The sequence below is a fragment of the Martes martes genome, assembly GCF_963455335.1.
Source record: "Martes martes genome assembly, chromosome: 5".
NCBI lineage: Eukaryota > Metazoa > Chordata > Mammalia > Carnivora > Mustelidae > Martes > Martes martes.
Window position 1 is genome coordinate 132,392,052 of NC_137892.1, and position 15,428 is coordinate 132,407,479.

The 15,428-nt window shown below is 35.9% G+C and overlaps 1 protein-coding gene across 1 annotated transcript in view; it reads right to left on the reverse strand.

Moving 5' to 3' along the window:
• Positions 1–15,428, reverse strand: part of CCDC152 (coiled-coil domain containing 152) — a 32,465-nt gene that overhangs the window by 7,847 nt on the left and 9,190 nt on the right. Inside the window, exons 4-5 of the mRNA XM_080804755.1 lie at positions 14,833–14,901; positions 2,216–2,280 (exon numbers count right to left, since the gene is read on the reverse strand). Of these exons, the coding sequence (XP_080660881.1) occupies positions 2,216–2,280; positions 14,833–14,901 (134 nt within the window). The remainder of the gene's footprint in view (positions 1–2,215; positions 2,281–14,832; positions 14,902–15,428) is intronic.

Consider the following 15,428-nt stretch of genomic DNA (forward strand, 5'->3'; position numbering starts at 1 on the left):
AATTATCTCAAGCGAGGGACCAGATTGAATTTGGAAATGATACTTCAAGTTGAAGTTCTAAGCTTGATAAAGATCCAGTTTGAGTTTTGGAAACCTTAGGTCTGTCAGAGTTTGACATATTGGCTCTTGGGAGATGAGAAAAAAATTATAATAAGCCTCCCAAAGGGCAGTGGGAACTGACATTTACTGAGCACTTTTTATGTTCTAGGCACTTTTATCTGTTATCTGTTTTATAATTGCTGTCATATGCTGTTCCTATGGAAAAAAAAGAAAAAGTAGCACAGGGTATGGTAGCCTTTGGGAGATAAATAATTGGTGATCCACATAAAATCCTTTCATTTGGATGATGCAATAAAAGTACAATAGATTACTCAAGTCAAAAAGATTAAAGACTCATTTATTTTATAATAAAAACATTTTAAAGTGTTATTTAATAGAGTACACTCTAGGGGTGCCTGTCTGGCTCAGTCAATGGAGTATGTGACTCTTGATCTTAGGGTTGTGGGTTCGAGCCCATGTTGGGTGTAGAGATTACTTAAAAATAAAATCTTTGAAAAAATAGAGTATACTCGAGTAAAAATTCTGTTAACATAATTTTAAAAATATGTAAATATGTAATACAATGGTTACATTGCTTTTGGTGGAAAGAAAAAAAATGCAAGTGATATATTAGTGTATTATAGCCTCAAAGAGACTTGAGTCCTTCAAATTATTATTATTTTTTTTAAATTTTTTTATTTTAATAAACATATAATGTATTTTTATCCCCAGGGGTACAGGTCTGTGAATTGTCAGGTTTACACATTTCACAGCACTCATCATAGCCCATACCCTCCCCAATGTCCATTTCCCCACCACCCTCTCCCGTCCCCCCTCCCCCCCGCAACCCTCAGTCTGTTTCTTGAGATTGAGTCTTTTATGGTTTGTCTCCCTCCCAATCCCATCTTTTCATTTTTTCTTTTCCTACCTCCCCCCAACCCCCCCCTGCCTTGCATCTCCACTTCCTCATATCAAAGAGATCATATGATAGTTGTCTTTCTCCAATTGACTTATTTCGCTAAGCATGATACCCTCTAGTTCCATCCACGTCGTTGCAAATGGCAAGATTTCATGTCTTTTGATGGCTGCATAGTATTCCATTGTGTATATATACCACATCTTCTTTATCCATTCATCTGTTGATGGGCATCTAGGCTCTTTCCACAGCTTGGCTATTGTGGACATTGCTGCTATAAACATTCGGGTGCACGTGCCCCTTCGGAGCACCACGTTTGTATCTTTAGGATATATACCCAGGAGTGCAATTGCTGGGTTGTAGGGTAGCTCTATTTTCAGTTTTTTGAGGAACCTCCACACTGTTTTCCAGAGTGGTTGCACCAGCTTGCATTCCCACCAGCAGTGTAGGAGGGTTCCCCTCTCTCCGCATCCTCGCCAGCATCTGTCATTTCTTGACTTGTTAATTTTAGCCATTCTGACTGGTGTGAGGTGGTATCTCATTGTGGTTTTGATTTGTATTTCCCTGATGCCGAGTGATGTGGAGCATTTTTTCATGTGTCTGTTGGCCATCTGGATGTCTTCTTTGCAGAAATGTCTGTTCATGTCCTCTGCCCATTTCTTGACTGGATTATTTGTTCTTTGGGTATTGAGTTTGATAAGCTCTTTATAGATTTTGGATACTAGCCCTTTATCTGATATGTCGTTTGCAAATATCTTCTCCCATTCTGTCAGTTGTCTTTTGGTTTTGTTAACTGTTTCCTTTGCTGTGCAAAAGCTTTTGATCTTGATGAAATCCCAATAGTTCATTTTTGCCCTTGCTTCTGTTGCCTTTGGCGATGTTCCTAGGAAGAAGTTGCTGCGGTTGAGGTCAAAGAGGTTGCTGCCTGCATTGTCCTCAAGGATTTTGATAGATTCCTTTCGCACATTGAGGTCCTTCATCCATTTTGAGTCTATTTTCATGTGTGGTGTAAGGAAATAGTCCAATTTCATTTTTCTGCATGTGGCTGTCCAATTTTCCCAGCACCATTTGTTGAAGAGGCTCAAATTATTATTTCTTTAAAGATTTTTACTGATTAAAAATTCTGGCACACATATACACATATTTATTTCCTTTCCAAATTTTGACTGTCCTCATTAATGAGAACAACCCCCCTTTTTCTCTAATTTAAGACAAATGCTGTACAGCAATTTGATTGAATATAAAAGTATATAAACTCACCTGTTCATGAGATTTTAAATTTTCTTTCATAAGATCAGCACTTCTTTTTAGTTGTTCATTTTCACCTGTGTAAAAATCACCAGATGGCATCCTAGTACATAGTACTTTTTAATTAACATAGGGAAATATTGAACATTTCAAGTTTCCATTCATGAATGCATGCAGTACATTCATACAGCCTCTACTACACAGGGGGGTCTGTGCATAGCACTGGGAATGTTAAAACAAACAAAATTATAGCTCTTCAAGGAAGAGTCTAATGGTAAAACAGATGTGGAAGTGTTACAATATGCTCTGATAATTGCTCTGTAATGGCAGTGTGTCTGAAATACCATGAGAGCCTACTGAAGAAAAGCATCAATCAGCTTGAGGTCAGGAAAGGATTTATAGAAGAGGAACCACTGGCAATGAGACTTAAATGAGAAGGGTTACTCATGCTGAAAGGAGGCATTTCACATACATAAAATTGCACAGAAGACCTTGGATTTGAGTGAGTATAGCATGTTTGGGAAAATTACAATTCAAGTAGAGTATTGTTGGAGTGCACACTGTAAGGAGGACGTACTAAATAGGGTGAAGCCATATCCTAACAGGAGGTGGGCATATTCTGTATGAATAAGTTTAAATTTTATTTTATAGGTTATGGAGTCTAAGGATTTTTAACAGCAAAGTGAAATGATTAGTTACAGGTTAAAAAAACTATCTGGCAGTGCAAAGGATGAATGGGAGGGTTCTGACCCTAGAGAAATGGGTATTAGTAAAAATAGATCAAGTAAGAAATAACAGGAGCCTAAATTAGGTCAGTGGCAGTAGGACACAAAAGGATAATGAAAATAATTTAGATAGTAAGGTGGTAAGATTATGAGAGACTTACTGATTGTCTGAATAGAGGCAAAAAAAAAAAAAAAGCAGGGGGTGGGAACCTTTGCTTTGTAGGTTGGGTAATTTGTTTGGGTAATTGAAAAATGTTCATCAGTTTGGGAAAAATTAAAGGAGGAAGACTTTTGGGAGTGAAATGATGAGTGTAGATCTTTACTATGATGAATTTGATTGCTTGAGATATCCAGGGAATATTTCTGGTAGGCTGAGAAACATTCAGAAGTGGCCAAAGCAGATATCCTGTAAAGGAGACTGAAAAGCGTCCAGAGATGCAGGAGAGAGTGATGATAAAAAAGGAGAGGTTAGAGGGGTCATAATCAGTGGCCATAAATGCAATAAAAAGATGAAATGAAAGCACTTAGAATTTAAAAACTTTGGGAAATGCCCAACTGTTGTAAGTTGAAGACCACATGAAGATGAGGACTACATGAAGATGAGGAAAGGGATAGTGAGTACAGACCATTCCTTTGAGGTTTGATTATAAAAGGAAAGAGTGAGGGCAATTGGAAAGAATAAATCCAAAGTCAAGGAAACATTGTTTTCTTGTTTGTTTAAGAGGCGGGAGAGATCTGAGTTGTTTCAATACTGAGAGGGATGGACAGCAGAAAGAGAGAAATGAAAAACAGAGAAGAGCGGATAATTGAAGATACAATACCCCAGAAGAGAGACAAGAGTTAAACCCAAGTGGAAGAATTAACTTTGGATAGGAAGAAGGATTTTCTTTTGTTGTTGTTTTTTTTTAAGTGAAGAAGGAAGATAGTAAGGATATGTATATATTTGGGAGGGTGTGGTGGGAAGAAGAGGTAGTAGATAATAAGAATGAGGTAGTTTATGGGGTGCTTGAGTGGCTCAGTCATTAAGCAGCTGCGTTTAGCTCAGGTCATGATCCTGGAATCCCTGGATGGCTCGGGAATCATCTGGGCTCCCTGCTCAGTAGGGAGTCTGCTTCTCCCGCTGTTCCTCCCCCCAGCTCATGTTCTCTCTCTCAAATAGATAAAAATCTATAAAAAAAAGGGGGGCGCCTGGGTGGCTCAGTGGTTTAAGCTGCTGCCTTCGGCTCGGGTCATGATCTCAGGGTCCTGGGATCGAGTCCCACATCGGGCTCTCTGCTCGGCAGGGAGCCTGCTTCCCTCTCTCACTCTCTCTGCCTGCCTCTCTGCCTACTTGTGATCTCTCTCTCTCTCTGTCAAATAAATAAATAAAATCTTTAAAAAAAAAAAAAATCTATAAAAAAAAGGATGAGGTAGTTTATTTCTGAAAGCTTTCATTTTTTTTTTTTTCTGTGAAATACAAAGTAAAATAAGTTGAAAGAGAAACAGATTTAAAGTTGGGGGTTTGAAGAGTGAAAGGTTTGAAAAGCCAGGGTAAATGAAGGGTATAATTGAAACTGAGATTTATAATTAATATGGGTCTGTAATATATGAATGGATTGATCCATATTTGAGGATTAGTCTAATTGATATTACAGAATGGGTAAGGGAAATAAAACCACTCCCAAAAGAGATAAGTGATAATCTAAGCTAGATATCTAAGCTAAAAAGAGAGGAGAGTTTTATCCTACAGCAACATTATTGAGAGCATAGTTATATTTACTTAATGTCTATTCATGTAAAACTTAAATTAAAAAATGAGATATATTAAAATATGGTTTTGCATCTTTAATTTGCCCTACTGTTTCAGACCTACCATAGTGGACATCTTTTTATATATAACCAAAAGCCCTCTCCTGACATAGGATGTTGAAGAAGGAGCAGAGCCTGACAGTTTTCTATACTCATTCTTGTTAACTTCTAGGTGTTTTAAGGATAAGCAGGTATACTTAGACCAGGAAAGAGCCCATTCTGATATAATGTGTGTGATAAGGGTTCAAAACAGAGCCAGGATCTGTTGAGTTCAGTGATTAACTAGGACCAATGACAAGGCTGAATCAGACACTAGATCTGGGTAACAATAATTCCAGTTCTGTATTATGTAGAATCAGTTTGTTGATATCCACAAATAACTTGCCAGAATTTTGATTGGGATCTCACTGAATTTATAGATCAAATTGGGAAAAACTGACATCTTGACAACATTGAGTCTTCCTATCTGTGAACATGGACTATTTCTCCATTTATTTAGTTCTTTTTTTATTTACTTCAGAGTTTTGTAGTTTTCCTTATATAGATCTTGTACATATTGTTATATGTATACCTAAATATTTCATTTTGGGGCTATCAATGTAAATAGTATTGTGTTTTTAATTTCAATTTCACTTATTCATTGCTGGTATATAAGAAAGCAATTGACTTTTATATATGAACCTTGTATATTGCAACCTTGCCATAATTGGTTATTAGTTCCAGGTTTTTCTTTTCTTTTTTCAAATCTTTTGGATTTTCTACAAAGATGATATTGTCATCTATGAACAAAGACAGTTTTATTTCTTCCTTCCCAATCTGTATACCTTTTATTTCCTTTTCTTGTCTTACTGCATTATCTAGAATTTCCAGTTCAATGTTGAAAAGGAGTGGTGAGATAGACTATCTTTGTCTTATTCCTGATCTTAGTGGGAAGCCTCAAATTTCTCAGCACTAAGTATGGTGTTAGCTATAGACTTCTATAGATTTTTTTTTTTTTAATCAAGTTGAGTACATTCCCTCTATTCCTAGTTTACAGTTTTTTTTTTAGTTTCTTTTTTTTTTTTTTAAAGATTTTATTTATTTATTTAACAGACAGAGATCACAAGTAGGCAGAGAGGCAGGCAGAGAGAGAGGAGGGGAAGCAGGCTACCTGCCGAGCAGAGAGCCCGATGCGGGGCTTGATCCCAGGACTCTGGGATAATGACCTGAGCGGAAGGCAGAGGCTTTATTCAGTGAGACACCCAGGCACCCCCAGGGTTTTTGTTTTTTTTTTTCTTTAAAGCATGAATGGGTGTTGGATTTTGTCAAATAGTTTTTCTGCATCTACTAATACGATCGTCTTTTCAGTCTGTTGGTGTTCTGGATTAAATTAATGGATTTTTCAATGTTAAACCAGTCTTGCATACTTGAGATGAATTCCACTTTGTTGTAGTAATAAGCCTACCGAACCATTCTTCATTTCTGTTACAGTGTTTCTAGTCTCTAGCATTCCTTTTCCTTTCTTTCTTGGGATTTCCATCTCTATTACTTGTATTGCCAGTATTTTCTTGCATGCTACTTGATCTATTACAATCCTTAGCATATTAGTTATAGTTGTTTAAAATTCTAGTCTGGTAATTCCAACATCTCTGCCATGTCTCCATGACATATTACTTCATGACAGACACTCACTCTGTCTCTTTAAATTGTGTGGGGTTTTTTGCCCTTTATTTTGGCTAATATAGTAGAGAGCCTGGGTTCACCCTAACTTTTTTTTTTATTTAAATTCAATTAGCCTACACATAGTACATCATTATTTTCAGATGTAGTGTTCAACAGTTCATCAGTTGTTGATGGTCTCATCACATCATGTGCCATCCTTAAAATCACCCTAAGTTTTGATAACATATTAGCAGCTCTCTTTAGAATGTGGAAATATTTAGCTTAATTTTTTTTTTTTTAAAATCTTGGGCCCTAGTTACCAATTTCATGTTAATAGGACAAGTCTCACTCAATATCCAATTACACTTTCTTCCTACAGTCATAATATTGTCAAAAACTAGTCACAGCAGTAACAAATCATTAAGGATTTTGACATTATCTGAATAATGCTTTAGAAAGTTTTGTCTTGTAGTATAGTAATGTTGAGAGGAGACCTTAGAAATGGAGTCCACATGTGAAACCACTGTTTAAGCAGGGGCAAGAGGTTATGAATATGCACTTTGTGGGTAAAATTGATATTGTTGGAGAGAAAGAGTAAACAGTAACTGCAAAGTTTGAAGTCCTGGTAATGGGAGAATAGAAGTATTTGGGGGCAGAAGGGGAAACCCCAGAACTATGTTTACAGGGGAAGATGATGAGTAACATGAATATCCACTAAATCACAACATTACAATGACAGTAAAAATCTAAAATCAATTTGCTTTTAAAGGCTGTGATCAGACAGACGGGAAAGTTATCTATTAAAGGGTCATATTTAAAAATGAAGAGCTTAATCTTGATGGTAGCTTCAGTTTTATTAAAATTTTGTTGGATAACTTGTTTCCTTGAATGAAGAGCACCAATAATCTGAAAATATTTTCAACTAAAATATTTACCTTACACTACTGTCTTTAGAACAAATGACTTCAGATATATTTCCGCCTCCCCACTCCCATTCCTTTATTACTTTATTTATTCATTCTTTTATTATTATGTTCAATTAGACAGCATATAGTACATTAGTTTTTGATGCAGTTCAACTATTCATTAGTTGCATATAACACACAGTGCTCATCACATGTGCCCACTCCCACTCCAATTTGATTTTCAAACACAATAGAGTTGTAACCTGATAGTGGTGAAATGTGTCTTGTTAGTAGAACGTATATATTTTAGAATTAGGAAAACTGGAGATTTTAGAGGATTTTGATCTCTAATAACAAGTTTTACTTTCTGTTATTCAGTTTTATGTGATTTTCAAGTTTAAGGTTTTTTAAATTTGTTTTTGTTTTGTTTTGTTTTGTTACAATAATTAAGGGCTGGACGCTGCCTAAAAAACATTGTGCTAACTAGGCAACTAATACCTTATGTATCTATTGGAAATGCTGAATCATCCTTTACTGAAAGATAAGGTATTTGAAAGAAAAGGTATTTGATGTTTTCTAATTTATAAAAGTATACTTGCTTCTCTTAGTAAGTGAAGTATCTGTAAAGGGAAGCTAATCATCTCTACACACCTTCCCTGACCACTTACTGCACCAAAGTTATCAATATTAGCAGCATTATCTGTATTTTTTTGAAACTTTTCTCTCAGCTAATTATTTATAAACATATCATACATTTGTACTGGTTTTGTTTTTTACCAATATAAAATTGTATTATATATATTACTTTGCAAAAAAAATATTTCCTAAAAATGGACATTCCTTTAAGTCTGCAATTTTTCTACGCATATATCTACATACATTTTTATGATTTTATATAAATAGGATCTATCATACATGCTGAGTTTCTTTTAGGACACTCTTCCCTTCTCTTTCATTTTCTTTCTGCCTTCTTCTCCCTCTTTTTTTCCTCCTCCTTTCTCCCACTTCCACAGTCCTGGTGTAATTGCGTTTCCTTATCAGTTTTTCCCTTTGCACTTAACCCCTGGATCATACATATGCATACATATACACATTTCCATATATATTTTTAAAGATTTTATTTGACAGAGATGCAGTGAGAGAGGGAACACAAGAAGGGGGAGTGGGAGAGGGAGAAGCAGGCTTCCCGCCAAGCAGGCAGCCCGATGAGGGGCTTGATCCCAGGACTCTGGGATCACTACCAGAGCTGAAGGCAGATGCTTAATAACTGAGCCACCCATGCATCCCAATTTCCATAATTTTTTTTAAAGATTTTATTTATTTATTTGACAGAGATCACAAGCAGGCAGAGAGGCAGGCAGAGAGAGAGAGAGGAGGAAGCAGGCTCCCTGCTGAGCAGAGAGCCCGATGCGGGGCTCGATCCCAGGACCCTGGGATCATGACCTGAGCCGAAAGCAGACGCTTTAACCCACTGAGCCACCCAGGCGCCCCCCATAATTTTATTAATATATTTTACCCATTTAAAAATTCTATTTATCCCTGCTGGTCAATTTGTAGAACACGGTGTATATTGTAGATATAAATTGCATAGGGGAACAAAAGGAAAAATAAAATAAGATGAAAACAGAAGGAGGCAAACCATACAAGACTCTCAACTGAAGGAAACAAACTGAGGGTTGCTGGAGGGGAGGTGGTTGGGGGGATGGGGTAACTGGGTGATGGGCATTAAGGAGGGTACAGGATGTGATGAGCACTAGGTGTTATATGCAACTGATGAATCACTAGATTCTACCCCTGAAACTAATAATATAGTTTATGTTATCTAAATTGAATTTAAAAACATACTGTTTTTCAAATACCAATGCAGTTTTTAAAATTTTTTATTTGAAAACATTGTTTTCAATATTTGGAAACATTTTTATTGAAAACATTGTTTTTCAAATAAATTACTTTCTTTTTACTTTTCTGTGACAAAATAACATGTAAAGTTTTATTGTTTTTGTTCATACCTTTTTTTTTTTTTTTTTAAAGATTTACTTATTTTAGAAAGAGAGAGAGAGAGCAGAGGGGAGGGGCAGGGGAGAGGTCAAGAGAAACTCAGATTTCACGCAGAGTGCAGATCCTGATGGTGGGCTTGATCTCAAGACGTTGAGATCATGACCTGAACTAAAGCCAAGAATTGGAGGCTTAACTGACTGTACCACGCAAGCACCTCTGTTGTTTGTACTTTTGTTGTGTTACTGTTAGGAAAGTCAGTTTGGTCCTTTCTTTTTTCCCCTGTCTCCCTCCCCTCTCCTTCTCCCTCTCCTTCTTTACGTAGTATCTGAGGTTTCCGGATGGATTAAGAAGACACCCCACAGCTCTAGGTTGTATCCTACATACAGCTGAAGTAATATCCTGAATTTTCTTTTATGTTTTTATTGTTCTCTTTTATACTGCAGCTTTATCCATCTGGAATTTATTTTTAATGTGGTGGGAAAGAGTTCAACTTTCTTTTCTTCCAGATGGAAAGCTAGTTGTACTAGCACCATATGTTAAAATGCCATTCTTTTTCCAGCAAATTGAAATATTTCTTGTGTCATATATTACATTAACAAATATTCGGGCCTGTTTCTAGAATCTAGTTCTCTATTCTTTCTGGGGATGTAGTTTTCAGTTTCAATGCCAATACCATATTGATTTCATTACAGCAGTTTCAGAGCATGTCATTACCTGGTAACAAATCTCCCCCTCTCCCACATTCTTATTTTTCAGTTTTCTTGTTTGTTTCTTCTGTCAAATGAGCTTGAAGATTACTTTATACACTCTCCCCCATCGCCAGTTTAGAATTTTAATTAAAATGGCATTAAATGTATATATTAACTTGAGGAAAACTGACATTTTAACAAGAAGAAATCTTCCCCCTGCCAGAAAAACTGACCAACCCATCTAAATGTTAAACTGCTTGCATATTATCTGACTTAGGCACATTTATAATTATGCTGAATAGAACCACAGAACTTATCTGTGAACTAAAGCCACCTACTGAAGAAATAGCTAACTTCCTTAATGTTTTATATTACACTTCAGTTAGCTCTATGTTGCCTTTCATTTGTAGTACAAACAACACAGTGTATCGTTGGCACTCTTGTGTTTTCATAACCCTATCAGAGTCTAGGTTAGATTTTCAAACACGGATTCCCACTCTGGCTCCCTCTCTGAGGTGTAAGGCTCTTGCTGCTCTGACTGGAGTATCTGTAAATTCAAATAGCATTTTGCATCATTGTAGAGTCCACCTGGTCCTGATATTCTCTGGCCTAGGCAAAATTCATTTTATTCTCTTGGACTCTTAATTAAATTTCGTGGTACATTTTTCTAAAATTATTCTCCTTTGGTATTGAACTGGGAGGTCCTTAAGTGTACATTGTCTTTGTATTCATTATATGATTACAGTGAGTTGGCTCTTTTTTTTTTTTAATGTCATTGATGATTGGATTGCTTAGCTTTGTAATAATTTCATTCCATAATGAGGTAGATAGTTTTACATTAAAGTTCCATACATGGTTGCCTGAATTAAGGCTGTGTTGATTTAAACTGGAACTCTCCTCCAGCAGCATTAGCTCATTTCCTGGAAAAGTTTTTGTCTTTTAATTAACTGAGTGTTTTTATTATTTTTTAAATAGGAAATTAATAGTTCTATAACTGCCCAAGTTGTTTTTTGTCTTATTTTATTTCGCCTTGGTTTCTAGAAGATTTAGTGTTAATTTTTGTGCTATACTGAAGCAACTACCCTTTAGGTTAGGCTTCTGATCAAAGTACTTTCCCAACTCTCTTCTTATTCATCATCAGCAGGGCTTGCGTTACCCGTGTACAGTCTGTGCAGCTGCATGGGACCCTGCACTCAGAAGGGGGCTATCCTTGATCTAACATCCTGCCTTCAATGTCTAGACTTTAACAATTTGGTCTTTGAACTTAATTTTGTCTCCAAACTTATATTTTTAAGTAAGTTCCAGTGGGACAATGGAGCGTGTGTGCAAGCAGAGAAGGTAAGGGCATTGTTCACGTCCACTGCTCCTTGCCACTACATTCATACACTGTATTTGCAACGCCCCAGGAGCACAGAATTCTGGTGGACTTAGGATGCCTGGGAGCTCAGCAAAACTCAAAGGTAAAGTACAAGGTAAACATGTTCCATCTACAATTAAGTGAGCAAGGGCCCTTATTTTCTTTTGACCTAGAACTTGTTTCAAATGCAGAAAGAAAGCAATAGCATTCTAAGAAACATGAATGACCAAGCAGCTCTATCATATCCTTGGTTAATTCTGTTATTTCCCTCTATTAACCATCTAATTATGCTTAAAAGGATGACATGAAAGGAAAGAGAAGGATAGGAAAATTCATAGTTCCTTTTCCTTTTAGTTCTTTGTTCATTGGGAAGTGAAGGTGGGGAGTATTGGTACAATGTGCAGGGACCAAGAAGTAAAATGAATAATAAATGGTTTAGGTAGTTTTGTGCAGCATTTTCACTATTGTGGTAAGAATGAAACAGATGTGCATGTACAAGCTATGAAGTATTAGTTGTGTGCTTTTGTGAATTAATTATGTATCTTTGAATTTAAAACTGGCATGTACAATATAAAGATGAATGGTAATATTAATGCTCCTAATTAAAAATTTTTATTTATTTTTTGCCTAGGGCAACATTAACAGAAAGTACAAAACCTTGGCAAGTTGAGAGAGACCACAGAAGAAAGAAAAAAAGCTCTGTATTTTAGAACCTTATTTCTTTCTTTTTGAAGATTTTATTTATTTATTTGACAGACAGCGATCACAAGTAGGCAGAGAGGCAGGCAGAGAGAGAGAGAGAGAGAGAGGAGGAAGCAGGCTCCCTGCCGAGCAGTGAGCCTATATTTTAGAACCTGTAATGTTACTTTTCCCCTAACTTTTGCACATTGGGCTTCACATTTTCACTTCTGCGTGGGGCCCTGCAAATTATGTAATTGGTCTTGTTTATGGGTTTTGTGCTTGGGTTTCTCTTAATGTGCCCTTAGCAAATCTCTTTTGGAAGGAGGCAATTTTTAAATAATGAAGGTTCTGAAGTATATACTCACAGCAGATCATTTCCCCACATAGAATGTACTTACATAAATGTAGCATTTTTCCAAGGATATAATAGAAGCTAACATGTTAAATTGTGTGTTGAAAGTATTTCTATATTTTTCAAACTACTTCTAATTCGAGCAATATTTTTTTCTTTAGGAGTAAACTAATCATTGGTTAGCTTACTTTCTCAGATTATTCTTTCATAGAATAGCACTCAACCACATGCTATTGTCCTTTTAAAAACATTCTGATCAGTGATCAATTTTGATTAATCATTTTGCTTACTACGATTGATTTTTGTATAGTAAAGTTGTACTATACATAACAATGTCTTTCTGGAAACCTGCACTGATAGAGTATGGGCCTAAATACATTCAAGTTATTCAGGTTTAGTTCAGACAAGGAAAAAAAAAAGCAGTATTAAATTGCAAGAAATTATCTAGAGATAACTGGCAAAAGTAAGCTTGAATTCCACTGATTTTAGCGAAGCTCTGTATTTGCAGCTGATTTCTTGTGTTTCTTTTCTCCACAACACCCTACCCATGTGTTTGAATTCTAAGAATTTTATTTATTTGACAGAGAAAGACACAGCGAGAGAGGGAACACAAGCAGGGCGAGTGGGAGAGGGAGAAATAGGCTTCCTGCTGAGCAGGGAGCCCAATGTGGGGCTCGATCCCAGGACCCTGGCATCATGACCTAAGCCAAAGGCAGACACTTAAACAACTGAGCCACCCAGGTACCCCCATGTGTTTGAATTCTTAAATTAAATTTCTGAATTCTCTTCTAATGAACAAAAATCTCTGAATCTTGTTTTCTTTGCCCTGGTAGTAACTAACCATAAGCTAGATGGCAGAATGACACTATCTTTCATGCAATGAATTACTGAGGTTCTTCTAAACTAGCATATAATATACAGTAATATAATATAGGAAAAATCCCTATCATTTGATATATTGTGATGAATCATACTCTAAGGACACATGTCCATGCTTTAAACTCCAAACACACATTACTTCAAAGAGAGGATATTATACCTGTGAAAAGATTGTACCCTTGACCATTGATCAATATTTGATATCTTTTTTACAAAAATAATTGTAATTCAGTAATGAATATATTAAACATTAACTTTCTGGGGCTTCAAAGTAACTTTAATTTCTGGTAGATGTTTTATTTGAACAAAATCCTGGAAAAAGTTAAATACTATTTGAATCCTAGAATAAGAGGACTGTAAGGATTATGAATATTCACAACTTCTAAAATGCAGTTAGGTGTATTTAGTCACAGAGAAGGGAAAAGTTGTTTTGAACCTCAGCATTGAGATGCGAAAATTAAAGCCCAAACCAGGTGTGGGATGGGATTCAAATGCTGAAAAATGTGAGCAGATTGCTAGAGCCAAAAAGTGAAAATCTGTGGGATGTCAGGGGATCAGAAGTCTGCGGGACTCAGCCAAAAGAACAGGCATTGGAGATGGTGTTGTTCCCCATCTATTACCTTTTCTGATCTCCACAATAGCTTTTAGTGGTGTATCGATAGGAAAATGAATCCTTTCTGTACTGCAGATGCTGTTTTGACAGTGTAAATGTGAAGTCTTTTAATACAATTTTTATATTTGTTCCACCAACCCTTGAGGAAATATTTTAAGGTAAAACAATGGTGGGGAGAGTAAGAACTAATAGTAATTCTTAAAGATAAATCTCCATTAGAACATTCAAAAAACAATAAGGAATAACATGCCAAAGCAAATAAATGATGTGTAAGATTATTATGTTTCACCTCCATATGTAAAGTACTTTATGATAAAAAAAGAGGACTAAAATGAAAAATTCTTGTTTGATGTGAGTTTTATTGATGTGAGTTTTATATTGGGAGGGACTCTGAAGGCAGTTTCATCTAATCACCAATATAGTAGAAGAAAATCCCCAAAACACTGCACTGTAGTTAAGTCAGAACAGGACAAAACACTTGTTTGCTTTGCACATTTTGTCAATGAACAAGCACATTGGGTTAGCATGACTAGCAAAAATAAGGTAAGCGGAGGTGTTGGCTTCATTTACACAAACATAGCCTCATTTATGATGAAAATTAAGTAGCAAACTATCATGCAGTTTGAGTAGTATATTCATCATGTAACTACTAGTAAGTAACTACCCTTCAAAACTGAACAAGAGGTCTTTAAAGACCAAGAATACCCCCAAGAGTAAATATATTCCTATACTTTTGAAGATAATAAAGAGAATTATTATGACCGATTATAAAACATCCCCCTTGATGTCCCTGTCTGAATCAGACTGAATTGTCCTGCTCGGGGTAGTATTTATTTCATAATAATTTAGGAAAGTATGATTTGCTGGTGAGGAGTCTTGTCATTAGCTGATGAATTTAACAAGACCAGATTAGAAGAAATTTACGGTCAATGATGTAAAAACTCTATTTTTAAAGCTACTCAAATATAACGTATTTTTAGAGATTTTTTTTTCTAACTTACCTCTCAGATCATGTTGAGATTTAATGGTCTGTTGTAGCCCTTTTATCATATTATGAAGAGTAGCACATTCTAAAATATGAAAGACATATTTGAAAATTGTTTTTATTTTAAAAGTATTGTCTCAAAGTTGAAAGGCTTAAAATACTTAATTGACAATTATGAGATCTTAAGGCAACTAGCAATCTCAAAGTAGATAATTTAAAGATAATTTAATAAGTACTTTTTAATTACCCTTTAAGTCAAGTGCATCCTGGGATTTGGTCATGAGTTTTCTACCTACAATAAATTCAGCATAGGAGGGATCCCCCACTCCATATGCTTTAGAAATATTTGCCCTAGAAGGAAGGTACACTTGGACATGTCTGGGGCCTTCACTGAAAGCTTTTACACCCTGTCATGTGAATATAAGTTTTCAATATATTCTTGGTTATAACTAGCAATAGATAAACCTTAAGTGGGTAGCAATAGAGATGGAAACTTGTAAGTCAAGCAGTCCACTTGGCTGTAAGCCCCAGGATAACAGGGCCTATTTTCTGTTCTGTTCACATTTCTTCCTAGTATTTAGAGTAGCTGTGGTCCATAGCAGACACTCCATA